The 24,834-nt window shown below is 40.2% G+C and overlaps 1 protein-coding gene across 4 annotated transcripts in view; it reads right to left on the minus strand.

Annotated features, from left to right (window-relative positions):
- Positions 1–24,834, minus strand: part of LOC140272973 (voltage-gated potassium channel KCNC1-like) — a 174,524-nt gene that overhangs the window by 45,080 nt on the left and 104,610 nt on the right. For all 4 annotated transcript variants that reach the window (XM_072368499.1, XM_072368498.1, XM_072368497.1 and 1 more), the window contains exon 4: positions 9,943–10,155. In XM_072368499.1, the coding sequence (XP_072224600.1) occupies positions 9,943–10,155 (213 nt within the window). The remainder of the gene's footprint in view (positions 1–9,942; positions 10,156–24,834) is intronic.

A 24,834-nucleotide genomic window follows, 5' to 3' on the forward strand; every position in this document is an offset into this window, starting at 1 on the left:
TGAGGGAAGGCATATCTCTTCCACACAAACATAGTTAGACCAGTAAACAGAGACATGCATATAGGGCCAAAGTCTTGACACAGGGGAAGCTTGGAATGTGTGTGCATAAAGCTATTAAGTCTGTGCTGATTCCTCCTCAGGGTACATGATCCGCTTTTTATCTTACAGTAATTCTAAAAATAATAAAAATATAGATATAGCAAACACAAGGGTAATATTTTATAAAGAAGTTCTTGAGTAAACGACCATTAAATTTGAACAAAAAAAGCTCCTGTCTGCAATATTCAACTTGTCCTCAGCCTAAAAACTCTTGAATATTCACTCCACCTGAAATTATGTTTTAAAGGTTCAAAATGGAAGAAAATCATAGAATTAAAACTCCCTGACAAAAAGCATTTCATTAGTGACTGTGAGGTGCACCTTAGTAAGGTCATCTACTGAATGAGAGATATTTTAGGAGCTGAAGAAAACTGTTACAAATCATAAGTTGCTTTGTGTGATTCCACATGTGCTGCAGGTTGATTGAATTTAATGAAAACATGAAGTCCTCAATCATTCATCCTGCATACTTCTATTCACATTTTTTCTCAGTGGAAACATGTAAGATTTTTTTTTTTTTTAATTCTGGACTATTACGTTTCTTTGTTTCTTCTAGATATTAAAAATAATCAAACATTTTTTTCCGAAAGTGTTTTCATTTCAAACCAACCAGCCATGACATACTGCTGCAGGACAGTTTATTTAAAGATCTATTTTAACCATTGACTATTGTCTGCATACCATTTATTTTTGAGCATCAATACTTATAGGATAGGTTAAGTAAATGTATGATATATACTGTGGAGTAAACAGTTTTCAGTTTTTTAATTTTATGGCTGTAAACTATGGGTACATAGCACAGCTGTAAAATAATCACATCTTTCTATCAAATACAACTTAGAAAAAGGAAACTGACAAATAAGGTTGTGTAATTATTTAGTCCTAGATGCCAAAATACATTTTAAAGTGCTGCATGGTAAATCAGAGTTTGAAAAGCTAGCTTGCTTGTCATTGTCCTTATGATGCAATTGTTTGGCAGGACTATCAGTTACACGATGTAGTAGAAACATGTAATCTACTGTTTAAAAAGGAGCTGTTTCTGACACTATTACAGAAATAAAAATGGCATCTTATACAAACACAGACATTCACAAAAAACATGTCAATCCCCTATTATACAGGATTGTGTGAAATTAGAAAAAAACTTTAAGCAAATTGCAAGAATTTCTCTCTGTTTGTGTGTGTATGTGTGTACATATTCCTTATGTTTACTCTCAATTCTATGTGTACTGCAAGCCCTCATATTCTGTATTATGCTGACATTATTTCTAGTCTGAGTACATTAAACTTGGGAAAGTTAAGCCAGCATAACTTTTTAGTATCTCCACTGTGTCATTTTTTGATGTTCTTGTTTTCTTATTTACACAACTCTTAGTACTTAGTGTGGTAGTACTGCACATCGAGCATATAAATATAGAAAATAATTATGTAATTAAATCCAATTAAAGATTTTGAATAGATTCTTATTTAATTAAGACTATTCCAGTCTTTTAAAAACTAAATCTAGTTTTGGTTAAAATAGAATTACTGTTTACTTTGATCTAATCTATTCCACTTGAGCATACTCTAATCTCATCTTTTCTAAATTATTCTAACGTAAACAAAAGTTATATATTATTGTTTTATCTATCTATGGAATAGCACTGTTGTCTGGCTCAGTAAGTCAAAGTCAAAGTCAGCTTTATTGTAAATTTCTGCAATACATACACAGACATATTGTAATTAAAATTATGTCACTCTCGGCCTCCTGGATAACACAGAATAAAGCAGACAGTAAAACAAAAATAAAAAAAATGTCTTAATATAAGAGAAAATGTTAAAAGTATTTTAAAGAAGTATTAAGGAGAAAAATATAATAAAAATAAGTATATATGGTTCATACATTTTTCATTTTCAGAAAAAATTACTTTTGTGCAGACCAATCTCTTTTCACTTACTTCTCCACTTGTATAATAAATGTCATTCCGTCACATTGATTCCTTGTGCATATTCCATAAAAGTTGGTGGGAAATTTGTTAACATGAGCCTCTACTAGTGCTGACAGGAAATTCATTCATCCAAAAAAAAGCTATTTCTTACAATGAACAGCAGAGGGCATAGTCTGTCCATCAGATGGAATAAAAGACAGAATACCCACATTGGTGGAAACAAGCCATTAAAGCCATGAGGCCAAAGGAACAATTATTGATTGCTAAGATGCCCTTAACCTCATCTGTCACACCTTTCCTCACTTTGCTCTCTTTTTCCCCCTGTTTAATTTCTCAAATGATTTTATGTACATGTGACATTATTATGGTTATTAACTTGTGTTTCCCTGTTCCAACAGGTATCCTTTGAATGGTGTTATGGTGTTTTTCCCCCCTCTTTTCCCTCTTTTCTGTCTTCTCAAACCCAAGCTGGTCGAGGTGGATGGCCACCCTTCCTGAGTCTGGGTCTGCCAGAAGTTTCTTCTTGTTAAAAGGGAGTCGTTCCTTTCCACAGTCGCCACAGGCACGCTCAGGATGGGAGATTGGACTGAAGACAAGTTTCGGTGCAATCTGTTGGTTGCCTTAGCTAGGATATTATTTTTTGAATTGGCTCTATATGAATGAATTGGATTATGATTACAATGAATTGCATTCCAATTGGCTTGAATTGGACTATATTATTTAAGTGCCTTTAGATGACAATTGTTGTAATTTGGTGCAATATAAATAAAATTGAATTGAGTATGTTGCTTTGACTTTAAAGGCCTCTTGTGAAATGAGGTTTTCATCTGATCAAAACATCTCTTACAAATACTTTCCCTACAACAATATATGAGACTACAAAAAGGGAAAGAGAAAAAATAAATAAAAATTCAGGTTTCATTGTAAATACAAAAACAAGAAGGTACTGGATTTGGAAACACGAGCTGTTTTAGCATATTTTGTTGATCAGCTAGTAATGTTTTTTTGTACTTTTAATTTACTTCCTTGTATATTGTTTAGAAAAACAGACACGAATAAAGCATTGACTTTCTGTTTCCAGAAAACAACTGGCAACAGAAACATGACCTGCTCACCAGGACTGAACTGCTGTTGTTTTCATTCACAATCAAACAGTGATTTCATCTTCTTTTGTTATTTTTATAGTCTGTGTTTTGCCATTTTCCCATATATAGCCTATGTTGAAAACCATTCACATAGTCAATCAAGTTTGATGGTGGCTCTGACTGTTTGCAACCACTCTGCAAAACTGCCAGGGGACCACACACTGAATGTCCAAAAACCAGGTCATTTGGACTAAAACCAGTGTTCACCTGAACTATCTCTCTTGCAGCCAGCAACAACCAAGGCAAACCCTCCTCCCAATCATGACTAAGCTCAGTGCATAACATTGAGGATGATAGAATAGAATAGAAAAATACTTTATTCATCCCCCAGTGGGGGAAATTCAAATGAGTCTAGTAGCCCAAAAAATGATAAATATTTACAATGATTTCATACTTTACAACAACAATAATGATAATATGATATAATAATAATAAATTATTACATCAATAAAATAAATTTTAGAAGAACATGTCAGCAGTCACTGTTAAAAAGTCTTATGGCTGTGGGGACAAAGGACCTCCTGAACCTCTCAGTCCTGCAGCCTCTCACTGCAGCTGCTCCTCTGACCTGCCAGGATGCTGTGGAGAGGATGTCTATTATTATCCAAAACAGAATATAATTTCCTCCTCATTTGTTGCTCCACCACAGCACTTAGAGGGTCTTGTCTTCTGCCTACAACAGAACTGGCCTTTTTTACCAGTTTGTCCAGGCGTTTACAGTTTATGTCTGTAGTGCAACTCCCCCAGCAGACAACAGCATAGAACAGTGCACTCTGAATGATAGTGTGATAAAACATGCATATTATATCACTGCAGACATCGAAGGACCTGAGCCGTCTCAGGAAGAAGAGACGGCTCTGGCCCCTCCTGTACACTGCTTCTATGTTGGCAGACCACTCCAGTTTATTATCCAGCACCACCCCCAGGTATTTGCAGGTCTGAACAGTCCCTATATCCCCTCCATCAATGCAGACTAACTGGTATGGAGTTTTAGATCTGCTGAAGTCCACCACCAGGTCTTTGGTTTTGGTAGTGTTCAGGAGCAAAAAGTTATTTTTGGTCCAGCCATAGAAGGACTCCACAAGGTCCCTGTACGCCTTCTCCTGTCCACCGCGCACACATGCCACAACAGCCGTATCATCAGAATACTTCTGTATGTGGCAGGACTCTGAGTTGTACCTGAAGTGTGATATGTACAGGGTGAAAAGAAAAGGAGCCAAAACGGTACCCTGCGGTGCCCCAGTACTGCATTCTAGTGTTCCAGAAACACATCTCCCCATCCTGACATACTGTGGTCTTGCAGTCAAATAGTCTATAATCCACAATGTCAGGGAGGGGGCCACAACCATACCTTGAAGCTTGTCTTTCAGTATGGGAGGCCGTATGGTGTTGAAGGCACTGGGGAAGTCAAAGAACATGATTCTCATATATGAACCAGGCACAGCCAGATAAGCATATGCCCGATGCAGCTTGTACAGAATCACGTCTTCCACTCCTATGCGTTTCTGGTAGGCAAACTGGAGGGGGTGAAGATCCTCAGCAACCTGCAATCTCATGCAACGAACAAGGAGTCTCTCCAAGGTCTTCATGATATGAGATGTCAAAGCCACTGGTCTGTATTCATTCAGCTCCAGCGGTTGCCCTAATTTGGGCACCGGTATGAGACAAGAAGTTTTCCACAGCACCGGGACTTTTTTCATCTGAAGGCTCACATTGAAGAGCCTATGAAGAGGGACAGCTACTTGACCAGCACAGTCTCTCAGAAGCCTTGGACAGACTCCATCTGGGCCTGCAGCCCTCCCTGACTGAAGTCTCCTGAGCTCAGCTCCAACCTCCTCTATACTTAGACAAAGAGGTTGTAGTGGAGGGATGACGACAGGAGTGATGTTGCTATCAATTTTAGAGATGGGGGTGCAGCTGGACAGAAGAGGGTAAGTGGTGGGAGTTGCTGCAGAGGTGAAGGTGCAGCTGAACTGAGGAGGCCAGGCGGTGGGAGCAACCACAGCTGTGAAGGTGCAGCTGGGCTCAGGAGGCCTGGATGTGGTAGCTGCCGCAGAGGTGGATGTGCAGTTGGATCAGGAGGTTTAGTGGTGGAAGCTGCTGCAGAGGTGGAAGTGTAGCTTAACTCATGAGACATGGTGGTGGAATCTGCCCAAGAGGTGGAGGTACAGCTGGACAGAAGAAGCCTGTTGGTGAGAGTTGCTGCAGAGGTGGAGGTGCAGTCAGGCGGAGGAGGAGGCTTGACGATGCGAGTTACCATTGAGGTGGAAGTACAGCTGGGCAGTAGAAGCAGTATGGAGGAAACAGCTGTAGTGGTGGGGGTGGAGGGAGCAGCAGCAGAGGTGGAAAAAGCCACACTATCAAACCTGTTGTAATATTGATTGAAAGTATTGGCTCTGTCCACATCACCTTCCACAGATAGAGTTTTTCAGTCTGTATCCAGTGATGGTCCGCATGCCCCTCCACCTCCTTGGTGTTATTGTTCTCCAGCTGTCTCTCTACCTTTTTCTTGTACTCCACCTTAGCTCGACGTAGTGTCTTTTTAAGCTCCTGTTGTACATTCCTTTGCCTTTCTCCATTCCCCATTCTGGAACGCCATCGTTTTCTGGTTCAGGAGGTCTTTGATGTCACTGGTGAGCCATGGTTTATTATTAAGATAGCACCTTACAGTCCTCACTGGAATCACAGTGTCCCTACTGAGGTTAACGTAGTCTGTGATGGTGCTGACCCTCCTGTCCATGTCAATGTCCATTTCTTCTTCCTCCAGCAGTACAGCCCAGTCTGTGACATCAAAGCAGTCTCTCAATGCATCACTCGCCTCTGGTGACCACTTCCTGAAAGATCTGGTAGTAACAGGAAGTCTTTGTACACACAAAGACTTAGTACACAAGGTCTGTATGTGGGTTGGAGATAGACCATGCTGCGATCAGATCTACCCAGTGGTGGAAGAGACACTGCCCTGTAAGCCTCCTTCACATTAGCATAAAACAGATCTAATGTCTTTTCTCCACATGTTGGACAGTCCACATACTGTACAAAGCCAGTCAGGCAGGAGGATAGAGAGACTTGGTTGAACTCCACTTTAATTGCAATAAATGCCTGAGGATGCAGGGTCTGTATCCTCGCAACGGCGTCATGGATGACGTCACACGCCGTTGTCGGTGCTGCCCTCAATGAAATGTAAACTACGATGACGACTGTATATGGGAACTCTCTGGGCGCATAGAACGCACGGAAACCAACTGACAGCACTTCAATGTCTGGACAACATATCCTCTCCTTAACGGTCACATTGCGGGGGGTTAACCCATCTCTGATTAAAAAAACAGGATAATACCCTTGTCTTTCCGCTTACCGCTCGTACTCTGGTCACGATCTGCTCGTACGGCTGTGAAGCCGGGTATCTCCACACATGAGTCTGGTGTGTTGTCGTTCAGCCAGGACTCAGACAGACAGATCAAACTGCTCTCAAGCTGTTGGTTCCGCACAAGCGCCTCTATCTCATCACACTTGTTAGGTAGCGAGTTTCCCATCATCACCGAGGATAGAGAAGGCTTGTACCTCCACCTCCTGTTGTCCCTCTTTGCCTTTTGTTTTTCTCCAGCTCTGCATCCATACAGCATCCATTTTTATTTTATTTTTTTTTAATTTTTAAATTCGGTCGGAATTGCATGTTTAATTCCGCGACCAATCCTTGACAGTGCCAACAGTTCTTCTCTTGTGTACACTGCTCTAGTACTGGTGGCAGTGCACATTGTCAAAAAAAATAAAAAAATAAAAATGAAATGTAAGTAAAAAGCAGATCACTAAAAATCCCTAAAAAAAGTTTAGATAAAAACTAAAAATGACATAATTACATCAACGACGAACCAAAATTTTGATTCCTCGACATCCATATAACGGAGTGAACGGGGCTTAGACGATGCAGCCTCTAAATAAGGCATTATCTGTCTTTATTTCACCAATACTTTCATGACTGGATGACGTCATTGACGCGCGCTGTTGCAGCGCATCTTATTTTCTCCGTTCTCTGTGACAGTTGGCTAACTTCACACAGTTTGCTACTGATAGTTTTGTGCAACATGGCAGGATATTTATCAAATTTTGACGACGTGAACGACGACTTTGAGTAAGATGGATGTCCTTACCGCAGTGAATGAGCTGTGCTGCAGCGGTGTGCGTCGAATAAAATTTGGATGACAACTTAGTGAATCAAAACAATCAAAAGGACTACCATTTGCTCAAACCAGTCATACATGTGTGAATCTCCCAACAACTGCATCAGTAGCCAAAAGCAGAGTAGCAACTTGGAACTCTACCACCCTGAACAAACAGTCCCAAAACGAACCAAGAAACTGGCACAAACTGACTGAAACCTATGAAATAGTAAGTCTAAATCCACTCCAAAATAAGTTGATGAGCCCCGATTTTGTCACGACCAGGCTCGTGATTCATGACAAAGTACACACTTTTTAAGTGACTTTAATCTGAAAATGTCTTTACAAGAAGTACAACCCTAAACTACATAATAAATAAGTCCGTAATCTATAAAGTCAGTAATGTATGCAAGGATGTACGTAAGTGAGGTGTGGTGATGATAAAACAAAGAAACACAAACCCAAACAGGCTGCAAGTGGTCAGAGAGAGAGAGAAATTGGGAATCAGGAACCAACTAAATAACCTGGGTCCTGGCGGCCCAGGTGCATGTCATCTGCTCATCATCTCCACCCATCTACCTGAAATGAGCCTGTAAGAAAAACCAACAAGGGACGACCAGAAGAGAGGGCGGAGTCGTCACGCCACATGAGTCTTATTGTCTTTACTTATACTTCCTGTCCAACCACTACATCCCTCCCAACATCAACATCGGCTGGTGGGGAGGAGATCTCCCCCGGTGCGGCATCAGCACTTGCAGAGGTGTCGGCGGGCAGGTTTGCCAGTTAAGCCTGCTCCTCCGACATCCTATGAGGGCAAGCTGCTCGTTTGTGGCTCACATCCCTGCATTCAAAGCATTTAATGCTGCCTGTACTGGCATACACCATGTAGTGACCCTCTTGATATTTAACTCTGAATGACATGTCCAACATTTGTGATGGTGAGTTAAAAACATGAACACTTGTCTCCTCAGAGACTGTACATGTTTCAGTTTTTTATTTTTGCCGCCCAAACCTATAGATTGGAAACCACTTGCAAGCTCTCGCTCCAATGCTTCACTGAGAATAAACCGTGAAGGATCTGGCTGGACCCAAATACAGTGTCTCAGAGACCGGGACACCATCAAGGTTTTATGATTATCTGTAAATATAATTATCAATAAAGGGGATATTGCATATTTCAGACCTGTTAGTAGCCTGTATAGTTCCACAATGTAGAACATAGAATATGCTTTGTAATGAGTCAGAACCAGCACATTCAAAGGTAAACACATGCCTTTGTATGTCATAATTGGGCATCTTGAACCTTCCTTTTTTTTCCCCCGTTCCTTTCTGCAGATATCTTTGGAGTTTCACGTTTCTGATCAGCACTTACTGGCTTGATCAAGCTGCACAGCATCTATCATTTGATGTTGCTGTCTCTCTCTGTCCTGGTCTCTCTTCCTGGTTGAAGCTGATGGTCCCCCTTCCTGAGTCTTGAAAAATATAATTTGTTTACCTTCCCACTGTTGCCAAATGCATATAAGGCCGGAATTGCTGAGTTTTTTTTTTTTGTGAACTATATGAATTTAACTCACACTCATTGAAATGAGCTGAAATTGTTAAACAGTTATTTAATCCATCTTTATATGCAGTCTACACTTTATAATAATAATAACAATTAAAAAAAAGAGATAACTTACTGCGACTAGAGGTCAGGTACACTGAGATAAGGCTATGTCATCAGCTGAATAATAACTTCCATTTTTTCACTGATTTTGTCAACAATAAAAAAGGGAAAGAATATTAGAATTGCATTGTTGCTATCTGTATCCCAATATCTTCCTGTGAATTAACAAGGAAAAAATTATCTGCATGAAGACAGTTCACAGGAGCAGTGTGTAGGATTTACGGTCATCTGGTGGCAAGGATGCAGACTGCAGCTAACTAAGTTTCCCTGTTTTATCCTCCCCTGCCATGCATGTGACTGCTAAAAACTAAAAAAAAAGCCAGCTCTAAAGCCAGTGTTGACTATCAATCCACCTCAGTGCAGAATCTGAATTTGTCTGAGCTAAACTGTGTTCTTTGACCAACAAAAAGTTACGGTAAAGGGGACTTTTTCAGCTACTTAAATTTTTTTTAAATGAAAATGACCAGAATGTCAGATTAAATATTAATGCAGAGTAGTTGTATCCAAACTTTTGACTGATGCACTGTGCCATACGGTCATGTCATGTGTCAAGGGAATGTTGGAACTGAGCTATCTCACAATGATAACTGGGGGAATGTTATTAATTGTTTATTTTGTGTAATAGTTACTTTACCTTAGGATAGAATTTAGGCATTTTTAGGCGTTCATTTTTTTTTTTTAAATACAACAATATGTTTAATTATTCAATGTTGGCTGTATAGTGCCTGCCTGCTTTGAGATATTTGTCTTTTTGTCACTGGTAATGCATATGGTTAGAACATACGATATGTGTGTGTGTGTGTGTGTGTTGATGTTTTTGCAGACTACACAGTTTGCGCATCAATCACCAAGACCATATATCAAGAGACAGCCCACGATTTTTACCCATTCACAACCAATACCACCCCCCTCCAACTCCACTCCACTCTTCTTCAGTGTTCCCTTACCTTTTCGAACATTCCCATCTGTGGTGCGCTGGAACTCCCCTGCGCTCAGCAGAAAACAGGCTCGGTCATGTGGGTAGCGCTCGCGGCTTGTGGTGGAGCCAAGGCCTCCCGTAGCTGGGCTGCGCTCATCCCCAAGTACTTGGTCAATGGTGGGGCAGTCCTCATTGGCCAGGGCTGCTGCATTGGTCGCTGCGTCACCGTTTTGCTTAGAGTCTGAGAAAATGGGATTTGAAATGATATTAATGTGTGGAGCAGCAGTGGGGGTAGCAAAATGAAAATGAAAAATTATTCAATATTATATAGAGAAAGTACAGAAGAAAATTGTCCAATAAGATAAAAAGGAAAGTCAAAGATATATATTAAGGGCAAAAACAAGGAAAAGCTGACAGAAATCCCAACAAAGACCACCATGCAGTATGATGGCAGTGGTCTTAATGGCCTTTGAGTCCTCAATCGTCATTAATATTCTATGTTAGATCAATTTAAAATAGTTTTAAATTAATTACAACTACACATCTGTAATATTCCATGACTTGCATCTTCATGGCTGCATATAGCACAGACACAAAATCAGCCCACATTCAGAGAGATAAACAAAATACTCAAAAGCTGCCTTTATGGTTGATTTCTTATGACTTAGTAATTTCATGTGTCATTATGGAAAACTAGATACACAAACACAAACAAGCAACAAACATGCAACTGCTGCTATTGCACTTCTTTTGTAATATGGCTATTGTAAAGATGAGAAGGAAGGTGAAGAAACAGAAGTTTAATTATGTGTAAATCAGATGGAGGAGCATACAGTATGTGTTTGCGTTCACTAACACATATGCTCACATCCTCATTTACCACAGTGACTCCTGATGTGAAGATATGTATATGTTTGAAGGCTAGAACAAAATTTGGGGACAGTGGTAGAAGTGTTTTTAGTTCCACTGGATATTGTTATACCTTGCTGTACTTTTACCAAATATTTTCCAGTAAACATATTGTAAACATAACTAACCAATATGAACATTTTCTTTAATATTGAATTAAAAAGACTTTGTCTATCTCAAATGGAAATTATATTGTTGCAGCATTTCTTATTTTTTTGGAAGCAATCTTTACAAGCTCTCATTATATCTATCTATCTATATATATATATATAGCTGTACTTTCATTTTTACCTATTTATTTACCGTGTCTCATTCTGCAACTTTTACTAGATATACATTTACTGTTATAAAAATATTCATAATTCATTGATATATATGTGTGTATATATATATACACATATGAATGTATATACAGCTAGAAATAAGGTCCAGGTTTAAAAAAACAGAACTTTCCCTTTAAGGGCTTTGGTGAAGGAAAGAAAGTCTTTATGGAATACAAAAAAAAATATGGGTTTTACATTTTTATATTTACATTTATGTATGAAAAATTTACCAAAAATAATGTTATTCACTAGAAAGTCACATTCACTGTTAACCATAATAACACCATAAACAATGTCTTCTAGTAGGTTTAGGGATGTCTTTCATTATGAATGCAAATTAATTACGATTGATAATCAGATGATATTTGAGGCAATCATTTTCATGTTATCATACATTTCATTGTCAACTAAATTAATTACAGACCAAATACCTTTATCCTTCCAGTCCCTGATATACAGCGACTTGTTTTTCTTTGTGATGTATCTATTGTTCCATATGGGCGTGTTGTGGGAGTGAAGTTATGATTGTGCAGGAGTTTCCAATATGAAATGACTAGCTGGTGAAACGGATCATTTAACAGGAAGTTTAGGAATATTAAAATCCCATTTAAACAAAAACTCAATGCCACCAAGTTTTTGGAAGATTTCTCTGGGGATATGATACCAGAAGCTCTTAGTGTTAAGGAGGGATTTTAACCTGTTAATTTTCAGCCTACGATTCGCAGTTGATAGTCAAAATCAGCAGCCAGTAGGCCCCATCTTTGTATGCCTTGGTCATCTCTGTCCTCTTAATATAGTGTATCTTTTTCCTCCAGATATAATCAAAATTAATTTGATTGACCTTCTTAATGACCCTGTTGGGGATGGCCAAGGAATCTGCTGGATAGACGCACCTCGATATGCTTTCATCTTAGTGAGAAAAACTGGGCCCAGTAAACTGATGTCTCTTAATAACCAGGAGTTTAGTTTGACATTCAGTTATTACACTCCACACATTCATATTTTCTCTCTCAGTTGGGTTGTTAGATATATGTATTCCTCAGTGTTTAACAGCTGATTTTATAGGAATGTTGTTTGCTTCTGTTAAATCACTGCGATGAATTGGCATTAACTCACATTTGTTCACATTAAGTTTAAGCCCCGATGACAACAGGTAACCCAATAGTGTTTGGAGCAATGTTTGAATTTTTAATAAAGATACGAAGCATTTCTGTGGCAGTTCTAAAGAGAAATGGAAAACTGGGACAGCCTTGTTTGACCCCACGTTTGATAGGAAATCTTGGTGATGTGCCTCCTGGTGGTGAAATAGAGCTGTTTGCATCATAATGAATAGATTCTATAATGGCTCCAAATTTATTCCTAAAGTCTAAAAGTTTTAAGCACTGAAAAATAAAGGGATGCTCAGTTGAGTCAAAGGCTTTATAAAAGTCAAAATATAAAATACAGCATCGTCTTCTATTAAATTATTGTTATCAAGAAGCTCAATCACCAAACGAATGTTGTTGTGAATGGATCTATTCTTCATAAATCAAGATTGGGAGTCACTTATAATTTTGTTTAGGTTACTTTTTAATCTATTGGCATAAACAAGGGTTACAATCTTATAATTAGTGTTCAATAATGTGACCGGTCTAAGGCTAAGTTCACACTGCAGGTCTTAATGCACAATTCCGATTTACTGCTCAAATCCGATTTTTTTTGTTTGGCTGTTCACATTATCTCTTTAAATGCTAACACTCCCATTCCACTCCATCCGCCTTCTTTCACCTTCGTAATATTGCTAAAATCAGGAACATCCTGTCTCAGGGTGATGCAGAGAAACTAGTTCATGCATTTGTTACTTCAAGATTGGACTACTGTAATTCTTTATTATTGGGCTGTCCCACATATTCTCTGAAAAGCCTCCAGCTGATCCAAAATGCAGCCAGAGTTCTGATGAGAACTAACAGGAGAGATCATGTTTCTCCAGTTTTAGCTTATCTTCATTGGCTCCCTGTTAAATTCAGAATAGAATTTAAGATTCTTCTTCTCACATATAAAGCTCTTAATGAACGAGCTCCATCATATCTTAAAGATCTCATTGTAAGATATTTTCCTAACAGAGCACTTCGCTCCCAAACTGCAGGTTTACTTGTTGTTCCCAGAGTTTCTAAAAGTAGAATGGGAGGTAGAGCCTTCAGTTATCAGGCCCCTCTCTTGTGGAATAAGCTGCCAGTAAATGTCCGGGAAGCAGACACCCTTTACACTTTTAAGGTTAGGCTTAAAACTTTCCTTTTTGATAAAGCTTATAGTTAGGGGTGGCTCAGGTAATCCTGAAACATCCCATAGTTAAGCTGCTATAGGCTTAGACTGCTGGGGGACCTAATCTGTCACACCTTTGCTCTCTTTTTACCCCTGTTTAATTTCACAATTGATTTTATGTACATGTGACATTATTGTGGTCATTAACTTGTGTTTCCCTGTTCCAACAGATATCCTTTGAATAGCGTCATGGTGTTTTTCCCCCCTCTTTTCCCTCTTTTCTGTCTTCTCAAACCCCAGCTGGTCGAGGCGGATGGCCACCCTTCCTGATTCTGGTTCTGCCAGAGGTTTCTTCCTGTTAAAAGGGAGTCGTTCCTTTCCACAGTCGCCTCAGGCTCAGGACGGGAGATTGGACTGAAGACAAGTTTCGGTGCAATCTGTTGGTTTCCTTAGCTAGGATATAAATTTTTTAATTGGCTCTATATGAATGAATTGGATTATGATTACAATGAATTGAATTCCAATTGGCTTGAACTGGACTATATTACTTAAGTGCCTTGAGATGACAATCTGGCGCTATATAAATAAAATTGAATTGAATTGAAATGTGGCCTGTCTATGGATTTCTGTGTGAACAGCTCATGCTCCTGAAGTGACCCGCATGCGCAGTTGATCATTGATGACATCATGCGCATAGACCACGCCACAATGGTGTTTATTGAAGCAACTATGGCAACGGCAACCGGTACTGCAGGACTGTAAGGCTTAATGCTACAAATCAGGGCTCTCAAGTCTCACGAGACACACGCATTTCAACAAGTTCTCAAACTGACACGACACACCTGGTATTTCTCACGCTGAAAAAAAGTATAATATAAATTTCTCTGGCGCACTGCTATCACTATGGAAACGGCAGGAAACAAGCACGTCTCCCATGAGTCTGAGCAGAGCAACACTAACAACAACACTAATAATAATCTTAGTAATAAAAGACCTGTCCAATCCAAAGCTGGCACGATTGACGGGAGCAGTGCAGCGTGGGTCAGAGTGACGTCAAAGTCGCATTAAATGCGACCTGACTGTTCAGACTGCAGTTGCATTAAAAAAATAAATAAATAAATCAGATACATATACGATTCAGTACCACATTTGAAAGGCTACAGTCACACTGCAGTTGCAAGTGACCTGAATCCGATTTTTTCGCTCATATGTGACCCATATCAGATTTGCTTTTGATAGTGTGAACAGCACAAGTCACATTGAATCTGACATTTTCGAATCGGAAGCAGGTCACTTTTAAAACAGACTGTTTTCTATGAAAAATATAAGAATTATAATTCTAAGAATGCATCTGCATGCATTTCGATGGCATTTCTAGCGAGAACTATGCATAATATTTTCATAGCCTTAGTTCAGGGAATGTAGACGACCTTTGGTTTTATTAATTTCGTCAAAGATTTTAGTATCTCCTTAAAAAAAAAAACCTTGTTACAGTGGTTGCTATGGACACTGCAATCTCTACGTCACCGACTTGCTCCGTCATTCCCCATACTTTGTTTAATATATATATATAAAAATATATACAGTATATATTTTAGATATAGCCACACTATATCTGCGTGCCGCATGCGCCAGTAGCTGAGGCACGGCAACCCAACTAGGACAATGCAAAGTAATTTAGGCTAACGTGAAGGAACGATTTTATTGTGTAGTTACATATGACACAACAGAACTTCTGTTGTATATGCATTCATATATGCTTTACTGTGTTCATTTTACATTTTTTGGAACTTGTGTTCACAAAAAGCAAAAGATAATTTTTTGATCATAGATAATGATTTAGGTATAAGGCCTGTTATCAGGCATGTGCTTTTTTGTTTTGTTTTTCAACTTTATTGACCAAACGTGTATCTCTTATAATATATTCATCATGAATATATTACGTATAATCTGTCTTTTTGTGACCCTATAAACAAGCCTTATTTGCAAACCGGAAATACTACAAGTATGGTGTTGACTTTGTATGATGTTACATGATGCGGCTCTAAAAGTATCTGAAGTAAATTTATTTAATTTTTCTTTGTATTGATCATCTAAATGAAGTATAATTACTAGTTCAGCTGTACTGTATATTTGCTGCTCCGCACGATTTAGGACTCATCATACCCGACTCGTGGTTCATAGGCAGCTCACAGCTCACTCTCACTCTCTCTCTCCCGGCTTCAATTTGAAGGTAGCGGGAGTTCATTCATTCTGAACATAATGATTTTATTCTAATGGTGCACTGTTGAATGTTAGAATATTCTTATTTTTGTACAATTGTTTAGGTTATTCAAATGTTCTATTTATGCACAGTTTCATACATTTTATTATAATTTTGCACTGTTTCACACTGAATGTTAATTTATTGGCTGTTTGCATTTATTTAGAGAGAAAGAAAAATAAATCTTTGTCTTGGAGACTTCTTGATTTTCAGTCTTTTTCCCAATAATTTGGGGACTGGAGTGGTTTGGAACCTGTTTGTACATTCCATGGCGCACGCTCTCGGTGACTGATTCAAGTGACTCATAAACCCGATTCACTTTAGTCAATAAAAGGAATCGAGTATCCCATCACTAGTCCACAATATAGTTGATGTCGTGGACCCGTGGGGGTGAGATTTTGATCAGCAGGTTAGTGACCACATCTCGTGTATTACCTCCTTGGTTCTCCTTCGGAGGGTCCAACAACCCTTGTACTGTTTAATCTCCAGGACAATTCCCAATAACTCAGCGTTTTTTTTGTGTGTTTTTTTTAAAAATCGCTGACCACTTCGGGGATTTTAGTTTTTGGTTTTTAGTTTTGCAGTCTTTGATGTCCTCCGCATAAAACTCAACCGCTTTAGCCATGCTAGCCAGCATAACTGAGTTCTTTTGTATTTGGGTGCCGAGAATATCCACTTCATCGGTGAGCTGTTTTATCACTTCCAGGACGACCTTCGTGCTTTTGTCAGTAGTCTGGTCTTTCCTTTTGGCGGACGGTTGGTTTTTAACTGGAGAAAATGGGTCTTTTCTTTTGAGGCTCTCGGTGAAAGTGTCCATCTTAGCCGCGTAGTTGTGATGACAGACAGTCGTATTTCCGCGGGCTGGAGCAGTTGGTTTCATCGCTCAATTCTTTAACAGTATTGAATGTCAAACCAGTATAAGGCTTAAGGGGTCAGGTAAAGTTAATTGGATGGCGAAGTTGTTGAAAAATTGGGACAAACAGACAGCGCTCAGAAGAAACGATGCACCTGGTCCACCATCTTGCCGGAAGTCTCAGAATCTAATCTAACTATAGACCTATATACTTCCCGTTTCTTTTTTTATTACAGCGGAACTGAAGAATGTTTCCACAGGATGTAATGAAGATGATCATCAATGTTGTTCTTTATGTTAAACAACTTGTGTTGCATTTTTCAACAATAAGTTCTGAGGGCTCCAGAGCAAACCTCAGCACAGAGCCACTGGCTCTGATGCTGCTATTCCAATAGATGGCTGCAAATCAGACTGCAATCTCCACAAAAGACCTGTAGAAGATGACAATGAATGACCTTATATTTCTCAAGAAGTACAGTCTGACAGCTTCAAAGTTGCACTTTTAGTCCAGTCTGCTGTCCAGGTAAACCCCACGTATATATATTCTTCTAGGGACAGTGTTTGTCTTACACCTAGTTATCTGAAAAACCCACAATCATCTCTTTTGTTTTGTTTGTGTTTGGCAATTCTTTTCACACTATGCCACAAAGTGATCAACAAGTTCCCGGCACAGTTATACTGGAAGCCTGTGGTGTACAGAGTGAGAAGAAATGGTGAGAGTACAGTCACCTGTGGTTCTCCTGTGCTGCTAACACAAAACCATTCAGTATCACAAACTGCAGTCTTTTTGTCAGGTAGTCAATAATCCAGTTGATTGTGGGGGTATCCATCTGTATTTTTTTAAATTCTTACATAAAAGACAAACATGATCCTCATAGGACTGCCTGCTTTGTCCAGATGTAACTGTAGGCTCGCTGTAGCAGATAGATGATTGCATTTTCCAACACCAGCCCCAGGATAAGCAAACTGCAGTGCATCCTGAAATGTTTTCACTTGATTATTTAGGTGAGCGAATGACAGTCTCTACAGAACTTTCATGAGATGGGATGTTAAGGTAACTGGTCTGTAGTCACTGAAGCAGATGCATGAGATTTTTTAGGTACTGGAACAAGGTAGGGTGTTTGTCACAGCACTGGAACTTTCTCCTGACTCTGCAAAGGCCTTAAGGACCCTTGGGCTGACACCATCTGGATCAGCAGCCTTATTCTGGTTAGGGTTTCCAACTGCCACTAGGTACAGGTAGCTTGTGAGGTCCATGTTGCAGGAGACAGGGGAGTAGCATGCTGAGAGTTGATCTGAGCTGAACCTATTCAAATACATGTTCAACTCATTCAGTGGGGTCACATGATGACATTAACTTGATTATAGCCATAGTTGGGTTATGCTCCTTATTTGAGCAAGGTTAATTATTCTTGAATATATGATGGTGAATAAATCGAATCCCTGGCACAAAGCATGTCATACCCCGGTACAATAGGAGGCGCTGTACCCATTTCAACTATCGCTAATAGAGCCACTTCCGGTTGACCTCTTCACCACCACCAACAACAACAAACTCAGGTATTCGAGAATGATGGCCAACAAAGAGCAAGATGAAGCCATGTCCCTTTACATTTAGTTTGTGATGAGCATGGATATGGCACAAACGCAATGCACAATGGCGCATTCTCAATTGTGTTGTTTATTTATTTCCGATGGCGGCGACAACAACAGTTATATCGTCTCCTTCAACTTTCGGGTGACGATCCCGGGAAAAAATCTCGAGCATGTGCAGAATCCAATCCATCACACATCTCTCATGTTGTTTTGCTGGAGCTTTCTTTCCAGCTATTTCTGTACACCTCCTTGCACTCTTTTTTGACTCACTAACTCGCTATCTCCTTCCCTGAAGGTTTTCTTTTTAATGTTCAGAAGCTTTTTCAGGTCACTGGGGATCAAGGGTTTTTCTTTACTCAGGAAGCACCTTCCTCTCCTTGTGGAATAACACTCTCCACACAAAAATTGATGTAATTTGTGTAGTCCAGTCTGTGGATTCAAAGCATCCCCACAGTTAATCTCCAGCCTCCTGAGAACCAGATTGTGCTCTGATTTTTCTAGTTCAGGCAGGGCAGAGGAGCTGTATGCATATTTTACATTGGCATAGAATAAGTCCAACTTTTTTTTTTCTGCTGGAACAGTTGATAAACTTTTGAAAGGTTGGAAGCATAGCTTAAAGGGAAACTTGTACTTATCTGTATATCATGAAATGTCATCAGTCTCAGCCCAAGTACTGTTCGAATTCAAAGTATGCATCAAGGCAAGTATGTATTGTACAAAGTGCCCACATGTGTTCTTGGTCCATACATCTAACCAAAGATACATCTAGGGGGTGACTTGCAAGGACTTGGGCCAGCCTAGTATCCCAGAATGCACTATATTCCAGACGAAGGAAAGATGGCAGAGAAGAAAAAAGCATACTTAATTTTCGAAGGTGTCAGGGATCGTGGGGAAGGTAGGACCCAGATGCAGTTCTTTGAATTAAAAAAAGGTTTATTCGAAAAACAAAACCAGGAGCAAGGCAAAAACATAAAGCGCGGCTGAGCCAGATTATCAAAATTACTCAAACAGTGAATTAACAAGACTATGAAAACAAAACAAGACTATGGAAAAAACAAGGCTATGGAATAAATAACTTTGACACAAGACTAGGACTGTGAACTATGGCAAGAACATGAGGCAGGAAACCAGACTTAACTTCTGTGGCAAGGCATGAAGGGTTAGTGAGGATTCTGCAATGAATGAAAGGAAACCAGGAGACTAAATGCTGTGGAGGAAGTGATTATGTTTATGTTTATGTTTATGTATTTAGCAGACGCTTTTATCCAAGCTTACAAATCAAGATATAACAAGCTATACAAAAAGCTAACAACAAACTACATAGAAGAAACCCACTAGTCCGACTCTGTCAGAGGTGACAGAGTAGAGATAGGGTGCAGGCATAGAAGGAAGTGCAGAAAGATAAAGTGCAAATATAGAGGGGGTAGGGAAGTACAAGGTAAGTGCTAGGATAGGAGATGCTCTCTGAAGAGCTGGGTTTTCAAGACCTTCTTGAAGATAGACAGGGACGCCCCTGTTCTGGTAGCGCTTGGTAGGTCATTCCACCATCGTGGGACGACACATGAAAAGAGTTTGGATTGTCTTAGGCGTGGTGTAGGCACTGCTACATCCCATAGTTAAGCTGCTATAGGCTTAGACTGCTGGGGGACCTCATCTGTCACACCTTTCCTCACTTTGCTCTCTTTTTCCCCCTGTTTAATTTCAAAATTGATTTTATGTACATGTGACATTATTGTGGTTATTAACCTATGTTTCCCTGTTCCAACAGATATCCTTTGAATGGCGTTATGGTGTTTTTCCCCCCTCTTTTCCCTCTTTTCTGTCTTCTCAAACCCCAGCTGGTCGAGGCGGATGGCCACCCTTCCTGAGTCTGGTTCTGCCAGAGGTTTCTTCCTGTTAAAAGGGAGTCGTTCCTTTCCACAGTTGCCACAGGCACGCTCAGGACGGGAGATTGGACTGAAGACACATTTCGGTGCAATCTGTTGGTTTCCTTAGCTAGGATATTAATTTTTTGAATTAGCTCTATATGAATTAATTGGATTATGATTACAATGAATTGAATTCCAATTGGCTTGAATTGGACTATATTACTTAAGTGCCTTGAGATGACAATTGTTGTAATCTGGCGCTATATAAATAAAATTGAATTGAATTGAATTGAAATTGAATAGACAACAGCTCAGGAGGAAGAGCAGTCGCCCACCAATCGGAAGGTCGGTGGTTCGACTCTGGCTTCCCCAGGATACATGTCGAAGCGTCCTTGGGCAAGACACTGAACCCCACGTTGCTCCCCCAGTGTATCATTGGGGGTAGGAATGTGTATGAATGCTTAGAAAGACGTGCTGTATGAAGCACGTGCTGTATGAATCTGTGTGAGTGGGGTGAATGTGGCATGTAGTGAAGCGCTTTGAGTGGTCAGTTAGACTAGAAAAGCGCTATACAAGTACAAGTCCATTTACCATTTACCAATCCTGGGACGAACGGAGGGACAGAGTTGTGACATAAGCCTTTGCAAGAGCATTCAAGTAGATGGGAGCCATTCCATTAAGCACTTTGTAGGCTAACATCAGTGACTTGAATTTGATGCGGGCGGCTAAAGGTAGCCAGTGGAGTTAAATGAACAGAGGGGTGACGTGTGTTCTTTTAGGCTGACCGAAGACCAGACGTGCCGCCGCGTTCTGGACCATCTGCAGAGGTTTCACAGCACAGGCTGGGAGACCAGTTAGGAGAGCATTACAGTAGTCAAGGCGGGAGATGACCATGGCCTGCACCGGGAGTTGGGTGGCATGTTGGGTTAGGTATGGTCTGATCTTTCTTATGTTTAGTAATGCAAAGCGGCATTAATGAGCAACCGAGGTAACGTGTTCTTTGAAGGTTAGTTGGTCATTTATCATGACACCCAAGTTTCTAGCAACCTTTGATGGAGCAAGAGACAGGGATTCAGTTTGGATGCAGATGCTGTGGTGTATGGTTGGTTTGGCTGGTAAGACCAGCAGTTCAGTTTTTGGGAGGTTAAGTTGGAGGTGATGGGCTTTCTTCCATGTTGATATTTCAGAGAGACAGTCTGAGATTCGTGCTGAGACCGTGTGCTCGTCAGGTGGGAATGACAGATAGAGCTGGGTATCATCAGCATAACATTGGTATGAGAAGCCATGTGATCGGATGATCTGTCCCAATGAGTTGGTGTATATGGCAAAGAGAAGAGGTCCCAGTACTGAACCTTGGGGCACCCCTGTGGTGAGGTGGTGTGCTGCAGAAGTGTGACCAAGCCAGGATACTTTGAAAGACCGACCAGTGAGGTATGATTCAAACAAGGAGTGTGCTCTCCCTGTGATGCCCATGCTAGAGAGTATGGACAAAAGGATACTGTGGTTGACAGTGTCAAATGCAACTGATAAGTCGAGCAGGATAAGTACAGAGGACTTAGCTGTCGCTTTGGCTTCTTTTAAGGCTTCTGTCACAGCTAACAGAGCCGTTTCGGTGGAGTGTCCACTTTTAAACCCAGATTGGTTTGGTGAGAGATAATCGGTGACCTGCTTAAAGACCGCCCTTTCAATGATTTTAGACAGAAACGGGAGGAGAGAGACCGGCCGATAATTCTCCACATGAGTTGGAGGGAGGGAAGGTTTCTTGAGCAGCGGTGTAACCTGAGCTTGCTTGAATATGGTAGGAAATGTGCCCAATGTCAGTGAAGCATTAATCACATGCGTGACTGCTGCAGTTACAGTAGGAGCAATGGTAGGGTCAGGGTGTTCTCTGGTAAGGTCATCAACAGAAGATGTTTGTGGAAATCTCAGACAGAGTGGCATCAGACATAGATTGGGTTTTGGCCACGAATGCACAGAACGTTATCAGAAAGTATAAGAGAATACGACATTCTACTGTCTTTGGGAATTCCTTGTATGCTGCTATGTCTTATATGTACATGTACTTCTTACCTGTTAAAAAAATCCTCTAAGAGACTGCCCAGACGAGTCAGACTACTCTGTTTTTTTCTCCATAACATTATGGTAACCCCAACATGATTTTGACCTCTGGAACCCTGCTGAGTGAGTCCTCTGTATCACAGGAGGTGAGATCAGTCGTGAAAGTCAGTAGGTAGGATGTTAACATCTAACTAGTTAAAAGCTTGTGAGATGTGCTTGTGAAAAGGTCTTGGTGCCAAAGGCAAACCTTCAGTGCACGAAAGGGTGATAACCCATGGATCAAGGCACACATTAGTTATTAATTATATGTGGAAATTATTTTCACTAGATAAGGAGCAGACAGATACAGATTATTAAATTAAGATGAGGGCAAAAAAAGCTTGAAGAAAATCTGTTCCAGTTCTGTAGCGGTGTGTATTAATATATGTGTTAATATTATTATTATATCTGCTTAAGACTCTATGGAGGTACCTTGGACCTCATAAAATAGTTAAAAATTCAAATTGGATCATTAATTGGTTACAGGTGATATCATAAGAGTTTACCTAAATCCCTGACTAAACTAAAATGTTTATAATCACATATTTTGTCCATGAATATGTGAAATAAAAAGGACCAAAATGACTTACAATTTCGAAGATTAGGCATAATATTTGCTGAGTGGAATACTTGACTGACTGACTTACTGACTGCAGGCTCAGTGTGTGTGTGTTTAAACAAGTTTGATAGAGAGAATGTGTGTGAGTGGATCTGTGCTGTATGCTGAGAGAAAAACAACTATTGCTTTTTCATTTTTCTTGCTTATCATGTGAATAAAATGCATGCATAAAATGAGCACACACATATAACCGTGATTTACAAGTCTTGAACAAAAAAAACAGAGCTATTGGGCCTCATGCAAGAACATTTTCGTATTCTTATTCTAAATTTCTCTCACTTTTTTTTTGTATGACAATTTCATAAAAACACGCCAAGTCAGATTTAACAAACGCACTTAACTTTGGGAAAAGTGTGTAAACGACCTGTATAAATGATGAATGCCACTTGTGCGTGTTTAAGTGCACGTGCACGAGGATTGTAAATTTGCATACTCCAAGCCCTAAATAATAACATATAAGGCTATTCTTCCTCTTTCCTGTGCCAGGAAGTGTTGAGTGTTGAGTCATGAGAATGGCATTAAAGGCGCAAAAAGAACAACTTTACGGGCTCTGAGATTTAAGTTCTGCTTTCAGAGATTCATAAAGATAAATCTGTCATTTTTAGTCGTGTCAGCAGTGGAATTACGGGGTCTGCTACAGCAAAGAAATGGGAAGTAATTACGAGTGTTGTTAATTTCGTGTCACCTGTTTGTTGGTCATGTCACTGAAATAAAGAAGAAATGGTTTGATATGAAAAAGGCTTAAATTTCTTTTTAAAACAGGCGCTCAATGACTGCAACTTAAGCCATGCAATCAGTTGTTGCCTCATCATGATGGCACTTTGATGGGGCGACATGAGGGGGGTCTTCTGGCATGCTGTCTGTCTGGGCTGGTTCAGGTAGTGGGAGACCCTCGTTCATGGCAATATTGTGCAAAATGTAGCTATAGAGCAGTTTGCCCCCCGCTGTATCGAGACACATCCACCTGGCCTTTAGCAACCCTATAGAGCGCTCCACAATGGCACGGGTACATTGATGCGTATGTGGGCAGTCTATTGCACCGATTATGTTTGACAGTCCAGCCACAGCCTGAAAGTCCCTATTAATTTATACTTGTTCAACAGCGGTGTATGGGAATTTGATGTATCATGGGTGATAAACTGATGAAGCTTTGACAGCCAAGGGGAGCGCACGACTCACAGAGGACTGGGGCACACCCGATCTGTCTCCAATCTCCCTCTGAAAGGTTCCCGTAGCCAAAAATCAAAGGGTGGTGAGGACCTGCACGTGTGGTGGAATTGAGTTTGATGGGTGTGTTTCTCTCTGGAGTTGTGGCTTTAGCAAGCTGCATATTTGCACCTTGGCAATCTAGATCGCGATGTCAGCCATTCGTCTGTCTCCACAAGGATATCTCCACGGTCTCGGAACACACGCTCTTTTCCTTGAGCCTGACGCAAATCTGTTCATACGAGTGGTTCTTCAATGAGGCATTCAATGTCATTGTTAGTAATGACATTTTTTTAGGGTGACTTGTGGGTTTTGTATGTGAGAGGAGAGAAGAGAATTCTTAAAGCGACAAAGTGCATTACATTTTAAGAGAAGGTCTGTCAGTAAAATTAAGGTAAACAGTCTGAGATGTCATGTCTAAAAAGTTAAGTTATGTTTAATTTTTGTTTTGTGTCTATGTTGTCTCTTGGCTTTCTGTTTAATTTTGATATTTAACTCTCCTCTCATTTCAGGTAACTTGCCCCTTCCCCCTGTTTCCCATTGGTCTGATTGTCTGCCCCACCCTGATGGTTTCCACCCGTTTCCCATTCCTTTATGTGTATGTGTGAGTGGGTATATATAGTTTGTTTTCCCCTTCGTCCTGTGCCAGTTCGTCTTCTCTATTTGGTCAGAAAACATACGCCAGTCCATGCCAAGTTTAATTCCAAATCATGTTTTGTATTCTTTGTTTATGAGCTTTGTACATTTTATTTTTTACTACACATGTCTACCTCGAAGGATGAGGTAGACATGTGATTTTCAGTTTATACTTTATCATTAAAGATTGTTTATTTGTACTTTGTCCTCTGAGTTGTGCATTTGGGTTAACTAGTTCAGTCGTGACAGAACCAACTGGCCTGCATGAACCCAGCCGACTCGGATCAATTGACGGGAGCGATTCACTCC

This window comes from Leuresthes tenuis, unplaced genomic scaffold (assembly GCF_036924035.1).
Source record: "Leuresthes tenuis unplaced genomic scaffold, fLeuTen1.0.hap1 SCAF_17, whole genome shotgun sequence".
NCBI lineage: Eukaryota > Metazoa > Chordata > Actinopteri > Atheriniformes > Atherinopsidae > Leuresthes > Leuresthes tenuis.